The sequence below is a fragment of the Coffea arabica genome, chromosome 3e, assembly GCF_036785885.1.
Source record: "Coffea arabica cultivar ET-39 chromosome 3e, Coffea Arabica ET-39 HiFi, whole genome shotgun sequence".
In the NCBI taxonomy this organism is placed as follows: domain Eukaryota; kingdom Viridiplantae; phylum Streptophyta; class Magnoliopsida; order Gentianales; family Rubiaceae; genus Coffea; species Coffea arabica.
The window spans coordinates 15,136,007-15,156,049 of NC_092315.1; the positions used below are offsets into that span (position 1 = coordinate 15,136,007).

Genomic DNA, 20,043 nt, shown 5'->3' on the forward strand with positions numbered 1-20,043 from the left:
GAAATCTTGTCAAAATTTATAACTGAAATAATATTTTCTGACTAATTGATTAATTTGATTGATTAATAGATTGAATAAGACATCAATTAACAGTAGATATCAATCAATCATTAACAAATGAAAGATACTAATTAATTATTGACAAAATGTCAATCAATTAATTAGAATATCAATCACCAATCATTATTTAATGAGAGATACTAATTAATTATTAACAAAATATCAATCAATTAATTAAAATATCAACACTTTAAAATCAATCATGTGGGTCATAATTACCAAAGGAGGCAAGTCTTACAAAACATTCCAACCATTGACCTTGAGGAAGTTGCAGGCTTGAACAAGCTGAAGTCATTGAGCAGTTATGAAAGCAAGCCAAGAATTTGGATTCTTTCAGGTTCATAGTACTAGTTATGTTTGAACTGAAAAACTAAACATAATCCTTGATGATGATTGTCTAAGACCATTATTTGGAACGCATTATCAATCTTGCTACTCATAAGTAAATGCTGTCAGTTCAGGTCATTAATCATGGAGTTTCTGAAGGCTTAATGGAGGAGACAATGAATGTTATCCAGGAGTTCTTTAGGCTGCTAGGCTTTTACTCCAACGACAGCGACATCAGCCAAATCTGTAGAATCTTCTCAAGCACTTTAAATTATCACAAAGAAGATTTTTACTACTGGAGTGATAACGTCACACACAGTTGCCATCCTGTGGAGGATAGTATTCAATCTTTGCCCGAAAAGCCTACCAGATACCGGTAAAGCCTCTACATATGACCCAACTTATTTAAATAAGAATAAAGTTAGGAATTCCGTTACAATGATTAGCACCACAATTCATACAACCTTTTTTTAGGGATGTCATAAGTACATAATGTGTTGAAGCACGGAAGTTTCTCTTGAGGATTTTGGATCTGATTTGTGGAGGATTGGGAGTTTGGGACTCATAGGCTACTTTGAAGATGAGCTAATCAAAGTTCAGCTGTTCTTAGACTGGGAATGCCAAAACACTATGATCTTAATCTCATAACTATGCTTCATCAGGCACAATACTTGGACTTCAGTTCTTCAGGGAAGAAAACAGTGGGGTTGGTGTTGAACTTTTGCTTGATGCATTAATCATCATTTGTGGTCTCCTATTAAATGTACGTATTATCCTGAAGCTCATTGAACTATAATTCTTGCCAACAATCATGTATACCCCTTGCTAGGTATCCATCTTTTTCGTAAATGATACGGGTAATTAGTAATGATTTGTTCATTAGTCCTAAACATCGAGTGGTAACAAACACAAAAGCTTGAACAACCATCGCAATGTTCTTGGCTCCATCTAATGATGTCGCAATAGAACCTGCAACGGCTTTGACTGACAAAGGAAATCCTCCTATTTATACTTTATGGAGCTTTCACATACAAAGAGTTCCGTAGCTCCTAGCTACCTTGGGCAAGATATTAGGAATGCTCTAAATGCTCTAGGATGCTTAAGAATGCAGTGGAATGATCATGGTGTTTGTATGTCATTTGTCTCGAAATAAAATACAATAGGAGTAACTCTGATGTGAAATATGCATGTTTTTCAATTAAATGTTCTAAAGATCAACCTTGCTCTGTTAATTTTCTCGGTACCAATGTTGAATAAGTCATAAAGTTAACTTGGATCAACATTTTTTTCTAAATACCTTCCTACTCCTTCCCATGCCCTTTCAATCTCAATTGTTGTGTACAAAATTTAAATCTTGAATCTGATAGCGAAGAGAATTCAATGAGCCTTCCCCTAATCACTAGGCAGACGCCAATGATAACTTGGATCAATGCATTACTATGAGAATGGTAAATTTATATCACTATATAAGAACGGTAAATATATGATCTCCTAAAGGTGCAAGGAAATCTGTCTTTCAAAGATGTTATTGACAATGGTGAGTGGAATATAATCTTGTTGGGTCAACTGCTGCCAGTGGAGGTTGTTCAAGAAATTGCGGGTATGGCTGTTCCTTCAAGGGATGTTCCAGATGCCATGACTTGGGTTGTATCTACATCGGGCAGGTTCTCTTTATTCTCTGCTTTCCGGGAGATACGGGATGCTTTGTATTCTTCATTCATGTCTAAACAATGTTGGCATACGCAGGTGCCATTGAAAATTTCATTTTTTATGTTGCGATTGATCAGGGGTGGGTTGCATTTGGATGATGTGCTGACTAAGTTTTAGTTTCATATGCCATCCAAATGTTTTTGCTGCGTGGACTCTGAAGCTGAAACGGTACAACAATTGTTTTTGGAAGGGGAGCTGGTGATGGTCATGTGGAAGTTTTTTGGATCGCCTTGTGGAATTCGTTATGCTGGAGATCATTTGCGTGTGGTCTTGGCTAATTCACTACAAGAAAAAAGGTCATTAGTGACAACATTTCCTAGTGACAACAAAAAGTCGTCACAAAATGAGGTTGTTTAGTCACGACATTGAAGGTTGTCACAATTGACTCAAAGCAGCTAACTTTTCAGTGACAACCATTAATTGTCATCACAAAACGACTTCGCGCCATGGGACTTGGAAGGCGCGAGTTTTGCGATAGTGACAACTTGATAAAAGTTGTCAGTAATTCTACCTATTTCTTTGACAACTTTTCATTGTTGTCACTATTTATATTTATTGATGACCAATTTTTGTCAGTAAAACTATAACGTAATTAGTGACAACATAGTATCATCACTAACTTGAACATCTCCAATGCATTTATTTAATTGTGAGCCTCAATATTTATTTAATTTTTTAAAATTTAATGATTTATTAAACTAGTCATAGTTACTCAAATATTAATTTAATTTTTTTAAAATTTGATGATTTATTAAACTAGTCATAGTTACTCAACAGGTTTTTAATTGGAAAAAATTAATGAAAGTTTTTAGTTAGAACAACTATATAAACTATTACAACTTGAGAAAAAGTACATTTACCAGTTCTTTGAATTTAGCAAAAATTTTTCATCCATTATGATTTTTTGATAAATATGTTAAGAAGTGGTGATTAGAAATACATTAGTAAATTTAAATAAAAATTGAAGCTAAAAATTGACTTGGATTGTCTTGAGGCTAAAAAATCCAATGTAATATGAAGGAAAAAAAGGATTTAAATTTTAAACTAAAATATTTATGAATTACTTGAAATCCTAAGGAAACTAACTTGAGAATTTTCATTGTTAAAGAAAATTTTAACCAAATTAGGAAAGGAAATAGAGAGTATTAGGTGCAATTCCACTTTCACTTCTTCTTCACTCTCGGTCGCTACCCAAGCTACATTCTCTCAGTCCCAAACTCTTTTCTAGGGTTTTTGGCATTTTTCCAATGCCCTTTTTTTTACCCGCACAATGCAACGTCCATCGTCTGTTTCGTCTTGTGGGCACCGGTGTTACCCGCCGGCGAGTTACGACCTCTGTGGCCAAGTTCCATTCGATCATCACCAAGTCCGGCAGCCATGGAAGCCTCAATTGTCCTCTCGGACCTCTCGGACCTCCGATAATGCCTTCCTTCCACCGGCGCCACAACTTCGTCATCCAACTCAGGTTGAAATCGACCGAAAAACGCCCAGAAAAGCTCGAAACTGAGGGCTTGGTTTCGAAATTGACCTGCAAACCCTGATAAGGAATACCATCACCCTTGAGGTGGAGTCTTCTGACACCATCGATAATGTCAAGGCCAAAATCCAGGACAAGGAGGGCATCCTCCCAGACCAGCAGTGCCTCATCTTCACCGACAAGTAGCTGGAGGATGGCTGCACCCTAGCTGACTAGAACATCCAGAAGGAGTCCACCCTCCACCTCATCCTCCGCCTCCATGGTGGCGCCAAGAAGAGCAAGAAGAAGACCTACACCAAGCCCAAGAAGATCAAGCACAAGAAGAAGAAGGTCAGGCTTGGCGTCCTCCAGTTCTACAAGGTCAATGCTTAGGTAGGTCCTCTCATGTCTCTACTTGTTTCCCTAATTTTTTCCCAATTAATTTCCCTAATTTTTCCCCTATTAATTTGCACATTTTGCCACCATTAATCGGTTGTTCTGTTTTGGACATAATTTACTCTCTTTATTTATTTTCAGAACTAGTGAAATATGCTATATTTATTGCTTGATTTTTATTCAGAAAATTGTAGGTTTTAAAATCCTTCTGTTGTATGTCTTGATCCCACAAAAAAGTTGCAGGGGAAGGGGTTGGTTGCTGCCAATCCTATTGCTATGTTGTTATGCCAAGATTGGCTAACGGTTAGTTGAGGAATTAAAGAAATAGGGAGCAGAATGTGGGTGGAGTAACAGACTAAAAGTTGGTAGTAGTGTTACTTTGAAGGGTATGATTAATGTATGAATCTTAAACCTGGACCTAGCAAAGAGATAATGCATTAAAGTTTAATCTTTGAAATTCCCAGAAAGGTTCAAACTTTGCTTGAAACCAAGCTAAACTAGAACAACCATTAAAGCTCCTACAAAAACGATTCTTGAAAGGGGTTCTTCGAAATTATTTTGATTTTTATCAAAAATCAAAGCAAGAATTAACTATTGGCTCTCAGTTAACGAGCTTTATTAATTAGTAATAGTACTAATAATAGTATTTACATATATGGTATACATGCTATTACAATTATTTAATAAAATGACTTAGAAAAGATTTGAGAGGTGGGAGGTGTGATTGGATGAATTGTGTGGTCTGTTTGAAGCTTTGGTCTTTGCTAGTAGACCAAATATATAGGCTGAAGATATCTATAATTACAGCCCTAATACACATAGGAAAAGAAATGTAAAATTAACAATGGATGTAAAACAATCCTACTCAATTGTAAAACAAGTACAGATCAGTATCAAAATTAAAAGAAGGAAACACATGTTTTATTTGCAAACATTTTTCTTATAAGAACTACACCTACCATTTTATCCATTGTCTTCAAGCTTATAATGCATAGTATCGTTTTATTGGGACTTCATTGGTTTGTTATTGTCTTGCAGCTTATTATGCTGATGCTATTGGTCCTTGCTATGGAATTTCCAATTATGTGATGGTTTTTGGGTAAATATATGCTCTTTGCCATCTATGTTATACTTGTTTCAAACACCAGGGCCTTGTTAACAAAGTTTTTGTAAAAGTGACAATTTTCACTTTTATCTAGGAGACATTGCATATAAACAAGTTGTAGGCGGTCTCTAAGCTAACTAATTCCTGTGATTTTTGGGTCAAATTATCGTATCTGTTCTTACCTTAATTATCTTTTATTTCTCCATGCAATTCAGTTTTGGTTACTTAAGTATGGTGAAGTAGTTTATACTTAGGAGTAGTTTGTGATTTGAAGTGTAATTTGCAATGGTTTTCAGAGTATTCTACCTTAGGGCATAAAATAGGATATGGTGAAGAGGACAGGGTGCTTGTTTTTCTTTCTTGAAAAATAAATGTACCTGATTGATGACGAGTAAAATGGTGGACAGGGTGCTCATCTTATTATTTACTTGAATTGATGATGAGTATTTACTTTGTTTGATTTTAAGCAATACTGAATTCTTGAAGTTAGGAGGGAGTGTTAAAGATAGAGTGGAAACGAAGATTATCGAAGAGGTGACTTAATTGTTTTTCTTTAATTTGTTGCTTTTAAAGTTCTCTTATTTGACTTTGAAAGTTTTGAACTTTGGATCTTTCATTACAGAAATTTGTGCTCTCTAAGCTTAGCATATGTTGTTTTGAAATATTGAAGTGATTTGAGTTTTTGTATAATATGATGGTGTTTATTGAGGTAATGTGTTTGAGCACAAGCTAGGATAGTGATGAGTTCTGACCTTGGATGGTAGCTATTAAGTCTTGCAATTTACAGTATTTACTGCTTTAACAAGCATTTACACGGCAATGCCAATGCTTTTCAGTAGCTTTTAGTCGTTATTGTGATTGGAGTAATTTGGGCATATGGATTTTGATAATGTTAATATTGTTTATGCAGTACCACTCCATGTATTCATCCTCTAGTGGTTTGGAGAAATACGTTGTAAAAATTGAGCAACCCATAGATATCTTTCTCATGATACGCATTGCATCAGTTTCTCTTATATAAATGAGGTACACATTGCCTCAGTTTCTCCGATATGAATGGGTAGCTCGACACCTTGTATTGTGATTGACATTATTTCAGTTCAGTTTAGTTTATTTGAATGTTTAGCTAAGCAAGCGAATCAAAGTTGCTTTTCTTTTAGTGTTGTGCTTGTAGTCTTATCAACTGGTTATATTGTTCATAGCAGTACTTATAGCAGTGCTTGTTGCCTTATCAACTTGTTATATTTCCTTTGAAGCTGAAGTTTAATAGCAGTACTTATTTCTTGAGCTGATTTTGTGCAATAGTTCGGGGCTGATTTTGATTTTCTGGAACTGATTTTGGTTTTTTTTTTTTTTGGGGCTGATTTTTAATGTACAGCTTTAATTATTGAGGTTCTTATTGGATTGCATATTTTAGCCAAGCAACCTAAGTATTGTTACTTCTCCTTCAGTGTTTTAATCCTCCTCTTATCTACTTGTTTTACTACTTTATTACAGATAAATGCTATTTAAACAAAATTTTGGGAGCTGTCTATAGCAAAGACTGAAGGACGTTAAAGACAAAGTCGCAATTTGCTCATGCAAGGGTTCGCTTGGATATTCTTTGGTTTCTTGAACTTAATTCCTTTTGTAAACGTACCTTATGAATATGTGATATTTGGGCACAGTGTTACTTTTGTAGACCTTTGTTGGGTAATGTGCACCTCAATATGACATTTGAGTACTTAATATGCTATATTGGCATGTAGCCTAATGCAACAACTACTTTTGATTATCAATTGTTTAAGTTACTTCTTTCTATTTATTTTAGATAAATAATTTACCATGCTAAATTGTGAGTTTATTGAAATGGAGCTGACAATGTTGAAGATCACTAATGACAAAAAAAAGCTGTTGCAGAACAAGAATCAAAAACTCTTTGTGACAACAAACCATGTCACTAACTCCAAACTTCAATTGTGACAACAAATGTTGTCAATAAGTATATCATATAAGTGACACCTTGTGACACTTTTCAGTGACAACCCTAATCAATACATCTCTGACAACACGCTAAGTCGTCAATAAAACTCTTTCACATTGTTGTCACTAATGACAACCATTCACTGACGACTTTTTGTGTTGTCACTATATACTTTTACCGACGGAGGTATAGTGACGAATCTGTGACGATTCAAAAGTCGTCAATAAAAGTCATTAGTGACGACATTTCTAGGTCTTATGATGACATGTTGTTGTCACTGATGACCAAATTTCTTGTAGTGATTGGTGGTATAAACCAGCCAAGTCCAAAAGATTAAAATTTATCTTTCGTCTTTTGCCTATTTTTGTCTGCTGGAATTTATGGAAGGCAAGGAATATAGCTTTCTACCAAGGAATTCTTGTGGATTTTCATTCGGTGTGTCGAGCGATTTTTAGTGATTTGAGGTCTGCGTATTGGATTAAGTTCAGGGAATTTCACAATATTATGTCTTGGCATTGTTTTTTGGAACTAGTTGAGCAATGATTGGATCATTTAACATCAGGATTTTTTTTGGCAATCCCGCAGTGGGGGGTGTTGAAACTCAATATTGATGGATGGTCGAAAGGAAATATTGAGTATGCAAGGTAGGGAGAAAACAAATGGCAAAAGACTAGGGTTTCAAATTTTGATCTAGAGTTTGAGTTAATTAACCAGTTAATTTCTTAATATGGCAAGAATGTATCACATGCAAGTACCTTAAATTATGTATCAATACATCTAAGTTTTGCCTATTAAATCTCACATCTCTCTCGATATCATGTGTATTTAATTAAACTCTTTAAGATCTTAGGTGATATAGTTACATCATACAAACTCTAATCTAGTGTCATGATTAGGTTAAGTAAGTTTATTTATGTAGTGCATGGTTGTACATCGCTTTTCAATTCAATACACTCCAAAAAAGATGTCTGGTGGCCAATCACAAATATATAATTAAATCAAAATAAATAAATCAAGGCAAAAGTTAAGAAATTAACTAAGATAAATAATCAAAACTCCATCATAAAACCCTAATGCTAAATATAAATTAGTTCATCATACCTATAAGAGTAAACAATACTTCAATATTGAAAAATAAAAGACTTAGAATAAAAAGCATATAGAACTTCCTAGTTGAAGATATCCTTATTTAACTCGAACTAGAAAATCTCCGTGCGTGATAAATTTCTGAGTCTTCTGGACTTGAAAGTAATTTTTGAAAAATCACCTCTTTTATCACTTTTTGCTCCACTTTCCTACAATTAGCACCAAATACAAAACATAACTAGAATCAATCAATTAATACAATATTTAGCTAAATCAAGGGGACAATAATTATAAATTGAATAACAGTTTTGCACCTTATCAATTCCCCTCACACCTAGATCATGCTTGTCCTCAAATTTGAAAAACAACAAATCAAACAAACAAGTTCAAATAATGGTTATCACTCAAATTACCCATTGCCAAGATACAATTAAAACACATGTCAAGCACTAGTGGTTAGTCTCCAAGATATCTCTTTGGTTAGCTTTTATAACCAAAAGACTCTCCCAATTTCTGACTAACCAATCTAAGGATATAAAATATTCAACTAGAATTTGTTAGCAAATGGTTCGACTATTAAACAAAATACACTTTCACATTTTTCACTATTAGCACATTTTTTTCTTTTCTAAAATATCTCCACACTTGAGTTTTTTTTTTTAATTCGAGAGAAAAAACTTAGTCCTTAGCCATTCAAACCTTTTGACGCAAACTCCGACATCTACTAAATGAAGGAGCCTGGTTACTCAACTCTCATCGCTTAATGACCACATACTCATAACTATCACCACTTTTTGACGCGAAAGTCGACACTTTTGGTGAAAACCACCAATTAATAGGCAACGATAACCAGCGGAGTATGACCAAATATGATTCACAGATTAGCGACAAAATAAAATTAAAGATCACAAGTCCGCTTCATCTCCCAAACATGGAGAACTAAGATTAATAGTTGAACCAATTTACATGAAAAATGACAGACAAATATTTACAATACCTAGAAAAGTTAATCAAAAATGGTAAAAGTCACAAATCTCAAATATTCACCAGAGAGACATGCTTAGACTTAACCATGCCATACTTGATACATTACCACATAAAACCTTAGTAATAGAAAATTTTGAAATATCTAGCCATTGTTAATCAGGAATAACCACAAAAATATGCAAGAAATGGCAAAAATTGGATAAAATTCGACAAAGTTGAACAAAAATTCCAACAAAAATGCCTACACTTATACTTTTCTAATATACTATCATATACTACCCCCCACACATACATCTTACATTGTTCCTAATGTAAGAAATAAAAAAATAAAAGTAGAGGAAAGGAGCAATGAAACTTTCCTGATCATTAGGGGGTGTTGTAGCATAGCTATAGGTGAGAGCCAAAAGACATGTGAAGCTCGACATTGGCCAACCGACCATCCATTTGATGGACTTGTACATGCAAGTGAGAAATCTCCTTTAGTGGTGCACCAATTCGGCCGACAAATTTTAGGGGCTACAATTGCTGACGGTGAAGCAAATTGGAGGGGGATGAAATTGCTCCAATAGCAACGGTGACCTTTCTTGGGACATAATAGTCGATGGTGAAGAAAGATGGACAGCTATGGCAAAGAAAATGGAAAGGGAAGAAAGATAGAAAGAAAGAAGAGAGGAAAAAAAAGAAGAGAGAAAGAAAGGAAAGAGAAAAGGAAAAAGAAAAGGAAAGAAAGAAAGAAAAAAAAATGTTTTTGTCTCTCTGTTTTTTTTTACTTCCCCCTTGTTGGAACAAGACGTGGGCATGTTTTATTGGTTGAAACTCTTCTGATGATAAAGTTGACTAATTACAAGTTACAACGTGCCCTCTAGGCGCGTGCGTGTCATGTTGCCTTGTCGGCCTTCAAACTCGAAACGTGAGCTCTCCAGGCGAGTAGCCGTGGGCACGACATAATGGTGTAAACGTTTTTGATGGTGGAGCGGATTATTATCGCATTACCATGAGCCCTCTACGCACGGGCACGTCCTGTCGGGAGGAAGTCTTCTAACCATTGAAACATCAAAAATGAAAATTAAACACACCAAATATGAAAAACATAAGATAAATATAATGAAACTAATAATAAAAATAAACTAAAAATTGAATTGGGTTGCCTCCCAATAAGCGCCTTTCTTTAATGTCTTTGGCTAGATATTGCTATGCTTGTTCACGAAGGATAAAATCTTATAGCTCGTTTCAATGTTTCATCCTCTATGTAATCCTGATAACCCTCGTAAATAGAATGATCTTTAAGCATACTAGTTGCTTTCTTCCATTGACTAGTAGCTAGCACCAAATAGTTAAACAGTGACCTTAACTCTTCACTTGCTTCTCCATCACGAGCACTTATCAGTTCAAGATATTTGACCATATCAACTCCTAACTTATTCCTGCCATGAAACTCAAAAATTTCTGATATAACAAAATTTATCACACTAGCAGAAATTATAGAATAAAAGACAGGGTAATGTTGGCTAGAGAATGGAGAAGATGTCACCATATTTGAGAATTGTTTACTGAATTCATCCACTCGAACAATTAGAGATTGGGGTTTTATTTTTTCATTCTCAACTTCCTTTTCAACTACATCTGTAGATCCTTCTCCTAGGGACTCTTGCAGCTCCTCATCACATGTTAGAATAATTGCACTCTTATCTTTCTCAAGATCGATAATAGTATGTGAGGACAATTCTTCACACATTTGAGAAGCCAATCGCATTATTCTTGATGTCAATAAACACACTCGATCCACCAGGTTGTGAATGTTCATTTGTGTCTTTTGATGAAATCGACATGTGTTAGTAGCTAGTGATTCAATCATTTCTTCAAGAGACATACCTGGCGTAGATGATGGTTCTTGAGACTCTTGCTGTTGAAAATCCATTGGCCTTGTCGCATAATTAAAATTGGAATTATCTTGCCATCCTTGATCATATTCATTTGAATAAGGGTCATACAACGTTTGAAATCGGGGTGAAAAATCTCCAAAAGTATCAATTAGGGCATTTAGGCCATCTTGAAATATGGGGCACCTATCAATTGAATGATTTGAGGCATAACAGAATCCACAAGTTGCAACAGCCAATCTTTCTCCAAAAAAGGTCAGTGTATCTAAATATTGATTATTAGAAAATACTGGAGTCTCATTACTCCTTCTAAGAATAAAATCCAATCTATCACAAAAATATTAAATGTTAGCAGTCATAAACTAGTAAAAAAAATAATAATAAGAGAAAAACAAAAATAAAAATAAGATGAACTCCAAAAGAAACAAATTAATTACGTACCAGATCCCGGCAACAGCGCCAAAAATTGACGGGTATCGATTTTATGCAATAATAATTACCTACACAAGATAAATACAAATTTTTATATATAAAAGTGAGTAGGCTCGAATCCACAGGGATTGGAGATAATTTGTTTCTTCTAAAGTCCCGAATAGGGGGAATTTTAGAAAATATAAAAATAACTTAATTAACCGCCTAATATAACAACTAACGGAAATAAATAGGAGTTAATCAACAGTAGATACGATTCTAGTTAAAGGTGCAACTTTTCAGACATAGTCCATTCAACTGATCATCGATGGAAAGATAATTCAATTACTCATTAATAGATTGGTTATAGCTATCAACAAACTCTGACAACCAACTTTTCCTTACTTTGTTGATAGGCAAGGTACAACCATTGACTCTTTCTCTAACTAAGAAACAATTCTAGGTACGACCGTAGGATTTAATTCCTTGATTGCATTAAGAATTAGAAAACCCAACCCTGACCAACAAACACGCTACTTAAGTTAGATCATATGTTTTCCTAACATAGGACCAATCATGCAAATCGCCACTGGCATTAACCAATCAAATAATTACGGATTCCACCCGTTAATCTAATAGTAGATTATTAGGTTAATTCGAATGTCGGACCCTTAACATTCAAATAACACAACAATCATAAGAAGTTAAATCAGAAAAAGTACGAATACCAATGAATAAAAGAAATAAGTAAAATAATTCGATCTCACAGATGTTTGGAACCGAGTCTCCAAGTTGACTTTTGACTAGAAAAAGAAATTTAGCTACTCTCTATTGAGAACAACCCAAGCGGCCGTTCTTCTCCTCTCTAGCAAAAGAGTCATGACCCTTTTTTTTATTGTTTCTACCCTACGAAGTACCAATCAAACGGGAATTGGGCTTCCCTTATTCTTTGTTTCCTACTTCACGTCTACTACTCATAATAAAGGCCTATTGCCTAATTAGAAAAAAAGAAATAAAAACAATAATAACTCATGTTTCCTAATTCAACTCTACAACTAAAAAAGATAATTAAAGTCTTCCAAATTCCACCAAAGATGTCCATATTTAACTCAAACTAGGAAATCTCCGTGCGCGATAAATTCCCGAGTCTTCTAGACTCGAAAGTAATTTTTCAAAAATCACATCTTTTATCACTTTTTGTTCCACCTCCCTACAATTAGCACCAAATACCAAATATAAGTAGAATCAATCAATTAATACAATATTTAGCTAAAATCAAGGGAAAAATAATTATAAATTGAATAACAATTTTGCACCCTATCAACATTCCAACCATTGACCTTGAGGAAGCTGCAGGCTTAAACAAGCTGAAGTCATTGAGCCGATTATGAAAGCAAGCCAAGAATTTGGATTCTTTCAGGTTCATAGTACTGATTATGTTTGAACTGAAAAATTAAACATAATCCTTGATGATGATTGTCTAAGACCATCATTTGGAACGCATTATCAATCTTGCTACTCATAAGTAAATGCTATTAGTTCAGGTCATTAATCATGGAGTTTCTGAAGGCTTAATGGAGGAGACAATGAATGTTATCCAGGAATTCTTTAGGCTGCCAGGCTTTTACTCCAACGACAGCGACATCAGCCAAATCTGCAGAATCTTCTCAAGCACTCTAAATTATCACAAAGAAGATTTTCACTACTGGAGTGATAACGTCACACACAGTTGCCATCCTATGGAGGATCATATTCAATCTTTGTCCGAAATGCCTACCAGATATCGGTAAAGCCTCTACGCATGACCTAACTTAGTTAAATAAGAATGAAGTCAGGAATTCCCTTACAATGATTAGCACCACAATTCATACAACCTTTTTTGAAGCACGGAAGTTTCTCTTGAGGGTTTTGGATCTGATTTGTGAAGGATTGGGACTCATAGGCTACTTTGAAGGTGAGCTAACCAAAGTTCAGCTGTTCTTAGACTGGGAATGCCAGAACAATATGATCTTAATCTCATAACTATGCACAAGACCTGGACTTCAGTTCTTCAAGGAAGAAAATAGTGGGTTGGTGTTGAACCTTTGCCTGATGCATTAATCGTCATTTGTGGTCTCCTATTAAATGTACGTATTATCCTGAAGCTCATTGAACTGTAATTCTTGCCAATAATCATGTATATCCCCCAGCTAGGTGTCCATCTTTTTCGTAAATGGTATGGGTAATCAGTAATGATTTGTTCATAAGTCCTAAACATCGAGTGGTAACAAACACAAAGCTTGAACAACCATCGCAACGTTCTTGGCTCCATCTAATGATGTTGCAATAGAACCAGCAGCGGCTTTAACTTGGATTAACATTTTTTTTAACTTGGATTAACATTTTTTTTTAAAATACCTTCTTACTCCTTCCCATGCCCTTTCAATCTCAATTGTTACGCACAAAATTTAAGTCTTAAATCTGATAGCGAAGAGAATTCAAAGAGCCATCCCGTAATCACTAGGCTGACGCCAATGGTAACTTAGATCAATGCATTACTATAAGAATGGTAAATTTATATCACTATATAATAACGATAAATATATGGCTGAACCCATGATAATCACACCAAAAAGAGGGACTAAGCCACTGCGAAATTCCAACATTGTCAGTAAATTGTATATAACTTAACTAGCATTATTAACTATAGTTACATCTTGCAAACAAGATAACGCCACCCCTTATTCCGTATCCTCAGGGCATAGTTTACAATAACCCATCACTATAGTTACATCATAAACAAAGACATTAGGAAGAATATGGTGTGGCAATGGCATGCAGAGGAAATTTTCTGTGGACTGTGATACCAAATGATTCGGTCATGTCCAACTCGTTTGGATTGATTCCATCAGGTGATGTAAAGTTAAATGTGTTGACCAGTTTTGCCAATGCAAGTTCAGTTACTGACATGGCGAAGTTGACACCCGGGCAAACTCTTCGTCCAGCACCAAACGGAATTAACTCAAAGTTCAAACCATGAAAATCTACACTCGAACCCAAAAACCTCTCAGGTCGAAATTCCTCCGGGTTCTCCCATAACAACGGATCTCTTGCAATTGCCCAAGCATTCACAAGTACCTGCGTGTTCTTTGGTACATCATACCCCATTACTTTGACGTCTTGATTCGATTCTTTAGGACCCAGTAATGGAACTGGAGTATGAAGTCGCAGAGTTTCTTTAATCACTGCTTTTAAGTACTGCATTTTCTCCATATCAGCTCGAGTTATTTCTGGCTTTCCTTGAGTCACATCTCTTACCTCAGCCTGCAATTTGTGCAAGACTTTGGGGTTCTTTAGAAGTTCTGACATTCCCCAATCCATAACTGAATGTGTTGTATCAGATCCAGCACCAAAGACATCCTAAATAATGGAATCAACGAAAGTGTTGCATTAGAACATGTTTCGATTATACAATGACAATAAGCCTTTATTTCTATTATGTACCAATCCAACTTTATTCAAAACCATGTAGTAATCAAACATTATCACTGAAATGATTTTAAAAATCAATAAATATCAGCTAGCTTGGGCTGGCTCATAGTCCAATAAAGAGCCTAAGGTTTGTGAGCTTTTATGGTTCTAATGTATATATAGATATTTAAATGGATTGAGTTTAGGTTTGCCAAATCTCAACTGACAAAAGCCAATATTGCTCCATTCACAACCTTCACAACCTTCAGAACTCTTGAAGGTTATGAGTCTTATGACTAGGGGTATCAATTGGCCTTTATTAATCCAGGCTTCATAAGGCTTAACTCAACACACTTAAATATTTATATGTTTGAGTGGTTAAAACAGGTAAAAGATTTAGAATTTGACACAAGTTCGATTGTGATTTATATGTTGTACAACTATTGATTTCTTAGGTAATTTGATTTATACTAATATAACTTATATAAATATCACTTGCGTACGCCAATTTAGTGAGATATAAGTGTATACCAAATTTAAAAAGTAAGAATAAAACGACCGTATGCAACTACACCAAAATCAACCATTGCCTCAATCCCAAAGATTTACTACCAATACAAAGAGATGGAGAGAGAAATTTACCAGGATGATAGCTTTCATAGCATCTCGTTCAAGAGCAAAGCCCATAGTCTTTTCCTCATTAATCTCAATCAAGATATCTACAAAGTCTTGGCATCTTGCCTCAGCAGTAGAGTCACTTTCAGCCTTTCCTTTCCTCTTATTCATGTGCTCTTCTATCACACCCTCAAGAAATCCGTCAATCTGTTTAACTGTTTTCTTCACTTTAGAATCTAAACCATTGAAGCGATTAACCCATGCAAGCGAAGGAATATAGTTTCCTACATCAAAAATACCCAGTAACTCACCAAACACCTTCAAATTCTCCATACTTTTCCTCCCATTTTCTTCCTCGCTATACTTCCTCCCCAAGGCAACCCTACAGATTATATCATTTGTGAGAATTAAAAACATGTCACTTAAGTTTACAGCTGAGGAAGAACACATTCGGCTGATCTTCTCGATCATGAGTGACGTCTCTTCTTCTCTGACATGTTGAAAAGACTGAATCCTTTTGTTACTCAAAAGATGAAGCATAGAAATGCTTTTTAGTTGTCTCCAATACTCACCATATGGTGCAAAAGCTATGTCTTTGCTTCCGTAAAAGAGTTTATCTGGGATGCCCGATTTAGGCCTGCTTGCAAAGGATAAATCATGGGTTTTCAAGATCTGGCAAGCTGCATTAGAGGAAGAGACAACCAGCATTGGCTTGCTTCCCAGTTCAAGCAGCATGAGTGGACCATATTTTCTTGACAGTGATTGGAGGGAGCGATGTGGAAACTGGCCAAGCTGGTGAAGATTGCCAATAATTGGGAGCTTTGGTGGAGATGGTGGTAACTTTTTCTGGGGTTTAGAAGCAGCATGGAACCATTTGAGAAGGGATAGAAGTAATATGAGCGAGGAAAAAATTGAGAAAAATGAAAGATCAAGATTGATCAAAGCCATGTGGTATGTGAGCATGCATTTGGCTGTGATGGTGTTCTGCTTTTATACTAGTTTTTCAAGCTCTTTTACCGTAGAAAATCCAATAAATCAGGACCAGAGGGGACGATCAAGTCAATACATCATTTAGGGCACCGTTGTACGAGTACGACCATTGACGGTCCTCGGGTGGTTCATTTTTTGAGCAGTGATATTTGAATCTTCTATATATTTATATCTGTACAAATAAATTTTTACAAAGTAATATGTTTATGCGAATAGTTTTATTTTCACAAGTAGATCAACGCAATTAAAAATCAAACTTATCTACGAACATTTTGTTATTAAATTTGAACAAAATATTTGGACAGCACAAAATAGGTCAAAATAACGATAAAAGTTTTAAAGTTTGATCTAATGGTAAAATTTAATCAATTTAATTTTTATTTTTGCATATACATTAAAATCCTTTTCAGTTAATGGAGAGGAGCTTAATTCTTTGTATATGAGAAAGGTTTCTTTGATCATGTGGTTTATTTAAGAGTTTGATAGTCTTTTTCATACCATTTTATCTTGCTCCTCGTGACTTAAATTGATTTGGCTTAAATTGCTGCATAACTTTTTGGCTATTATTATTTGAGTTATGGGTGAAATCACAATCTGGGAATTCAATTGAAACTTATTACAACGTTTTTTTTTTTTTTTGGTGTTCGGCAAAGAAACATGGATCACGAGAAAGAAAGAAGAAAAGTAAGCAACTCCAGACAGTTGAACATCGAATTAAAAATTCCAAGTCCAAGTCATCTAGATGGCCAGGACTATCAGAATTTTTTTTTGTTATAATTTGGATGTACCGTATATGGACTGGAGGCTGTCAGAATCTTCTCGTTACCGAGTCAGGTTTTACAAAAACAGATTGAAAGTGAGTTTAAGATTAAAAATGTTTTCTAACTAAAAAGAATGAGTGCTCGCATTCATGAGGGTGTTTTTTGTTGTATGAGAATGAGTGCTCAGTTCTAATTGTGATATAAAAGATAGAATGCTATTTTTCTGTCTAGCTCTTTCTTTGGTCATAGTTGTTCGACAACTCTGTCCACTGGCAGTCAAATACAATTATACTAAAAGCTATGCCATAATTGATAACCCTGTACGTAGAGCAGAATGAAGAGGAAAGATTTTTCTTCAATTGAGGCTTGTGGCCAAATTGTTTCCTTTATTTTACTCTTACCTATATTACATCAGGTTCGTTTGATTCGTGTAACATATGGGCGTCTTATTAATCTTTATTAATATTTTTTTCCGCTTTCGTTTGCTTTATTTCTTTGACTTGTAAGGTTCTGTCACATCGGACCGGGACTTGTAAGATTCTTAGGTACTTCAAACATTTTGAAAGTTCTTGTGGAAAAAGCAGCCTTTACTTCTCATAAACTGATAGCATCCTACACCCAAGTGGATAGTATTATATTTCAACAGGAAATTAAGGACATATGTAGACAAATTGTCTTAAAGACAAATTAGATAAATCAAAAAAGTAAAAAAAAAAAAAAAAAAAAACAAACTTGGCATTCCTACCAGGATATTGTCCACCTTCCAATCGAGCTGCAGTTTTCACTTTTGGATACATTAATTGCTCTCTATTTGCTTCTCCCTTCACATTTTTTTTGTTTCGTGCTTCAACTTCTAATTTCAGATAGTGATGGATATCTGTTTCGGTCAAGATGTACAATTTATGGTCAGTGCATGCATAGTTATTAAATCCGATCCGGTCTAACAATCGAACTAGTCAATCTGGTGAACCGATCATTGGATCGGACTAGGTTTCCAATTAGATTATTTAAACATAGAGATCATTGATTGGTCAATGATCCCGTATTAAACCGGAAATCTGATTGATTTTGTCCATGAACCAGGTTTTGTGGAAAAAAATTTAGTTAGCTTTGTTAAGATTCAAACTTCAGACCTTTGGTATATGGTATAATATACTTACCACTAGGTCACTTTGCCATATGTTAATAGAATAGCTTTCTTATAATATATAAACATTTTGTCAATTCTATCTTTTTTTAAATATCTCTAAAATAAATTTATTTGGAATCTTTTAATAAAAATTTATGATCACCCAAACTCTATAAGTTATCAAATGGATTTCAAAAATAACATGTTACATAATTCATTTTAAAGATAAATATTATTTTAAATATTTTTTACACTTAAAATTCCTAAATAAGCTAGATAATTACACCGTTTTTTTTTGTTGATACGATAAACTATTCTACACTAGAGGGAGGGGGACTTAAAAGGGCCCAAGGGTAACCTAGAGGGGATTGAACCACCACCGGACCAGATAGGTACATTATGCATCCGTATGAATTTTTTAAATAAACTCACATAATGTGGCAATTGGTGGGAGGTAAGGTTTGTACCCTTGACCTCCTATCCCACCAATCCTTAATGCTTTGGTGGTGGTCACCAATCAAAAGACTCGTGGTTAGATAATTATACTAAACATAGATAAAATTTTACACTTGAAATTTGGTGAATTACTAAATAAATTTATTTTTTATTGATTCTTATATGAATTAATTGTTCTATAGCAAATTAAATTAACTGAGTATTTGCTACGGCATTGTTTATTACAATTTATATCATATATCTTACATCAAAAAAATATGAAACATAATATTTAAATATATTTAACAATCCACTGGTTTAATTAGTGGCCTGTTGATCCATCTCCTTCGCCGTTCCTTCCCAGTCCGGTTTTAATAACCGTGATTGCATGACTCGCTTAAAAACTTAAAGAAGTCATCCTGCATGGGTCATGACTTCCAACTCATCCTGCATAACAGAGGTGGCACAATGGAGTCCATACAAAGCAAGTTTAAATGGATTTGTATGAAGGGTAATGACTTTAGATTGATAACGATTTCAACCCAATTGAATTGATGGATTTGCATGAATTATTCACATGATCCATATAAATCCATTTAGGAAAATAGATTGCTATGGGAACGAGGACCAACACTCGTCTCACGCCCACCACCAACTCTACAAACAGTTTGCATGCAAGCCTAGTCAGCATCTGCAACTTCTTCTTTCCAGATTGGTGTTCTTGAAGTCCACAATACTAGAGAACGTCATAGTTGAACGTTTGAATAATTGACAAAAAACAAGTGGAGCTAGAAACAAATACTCAAAATATTGATAGCTAACCTCTCCAAGATATTTAAATTTGACAAGAATCTTTTTTGTTATTGTCTTCTACTTCCTTTGTATATTTCCCAATTTTTGTAGATTTTTTTCCCTTAGTTGCTTAATGACCAAATGTTCTTTGTAGATTTTTTTTGTAGATTTTGTTAGATTTTTCCCCTTAAAAAAGCACCAAATTTTGATATTTTGCTAAAAGTACTTTTAACACCAAAAGCCCTACTTCTATTTTTATGAGATAATGTTTACAAAATACCTTAATAGTACTTTTAGCACATAAAAATGTATTTTTTAACCAAAAGTACTGCAACCTCAAATGGGGTCTAAATCTATGCCAAGTACTAAATTCATCATTATCAAATGTTTAAACTCAAGTTGCCTTTTTTTAAAAAAAAAATTCAGTAGAAAAATGGTGAAATTGGCTCGACTATTTTGCCTCATTTCTCAAGGAGGCTTGGTTAATGAA

The 20,043-nt window shown here is 34.7% G+C and overlaps 1 protein-coding gene across 1 annotated transcript; it reads right to left on the reverse strand.

Moving 5' to 3' along the window:
• Positions 1-14,014: 14,014 nt before the first annotated feature.
• LOC140004362 (norfluorocurarine oxidase-like) lies at positions 14,015-16,394 on the reverse strand. Its single transcript, XM_027245304.2, has 2 exons — positions 15,474-16,394; positions 14,015-14,780 (listed from the first exon to the last, which is right to left on the reverse strand). The coding sequence occupies exons 1-2, from the start codon at positions 16,392-16,394 to the stop codon at positions 14,169-14,171; spliced, it is 1,533 nt and encodes a 510-aa protein (XP_027101105.2). The 3' UTR covers positions 14,015-14,168.
• Between the last annotated feature and the right edge of the window lie 3,649 nt (positions 16,395-20,043).

Coding starts and splice junctions, on each gene's coding strand:
- LOC140004362 (XM_027245304.2), bottom strand. CDS start 16,394: ATGGCTTTGATCAATCTTGATCTTTCATTTTTCTCAATTTTTTCCTCG. Junction 14,781..15,473: donor CTATGAAAGCTATCATCCTG/GTAAATTTCTCT, acceptor TCCATTATTTAG/GATGTCTTTGGTGCTGGATC.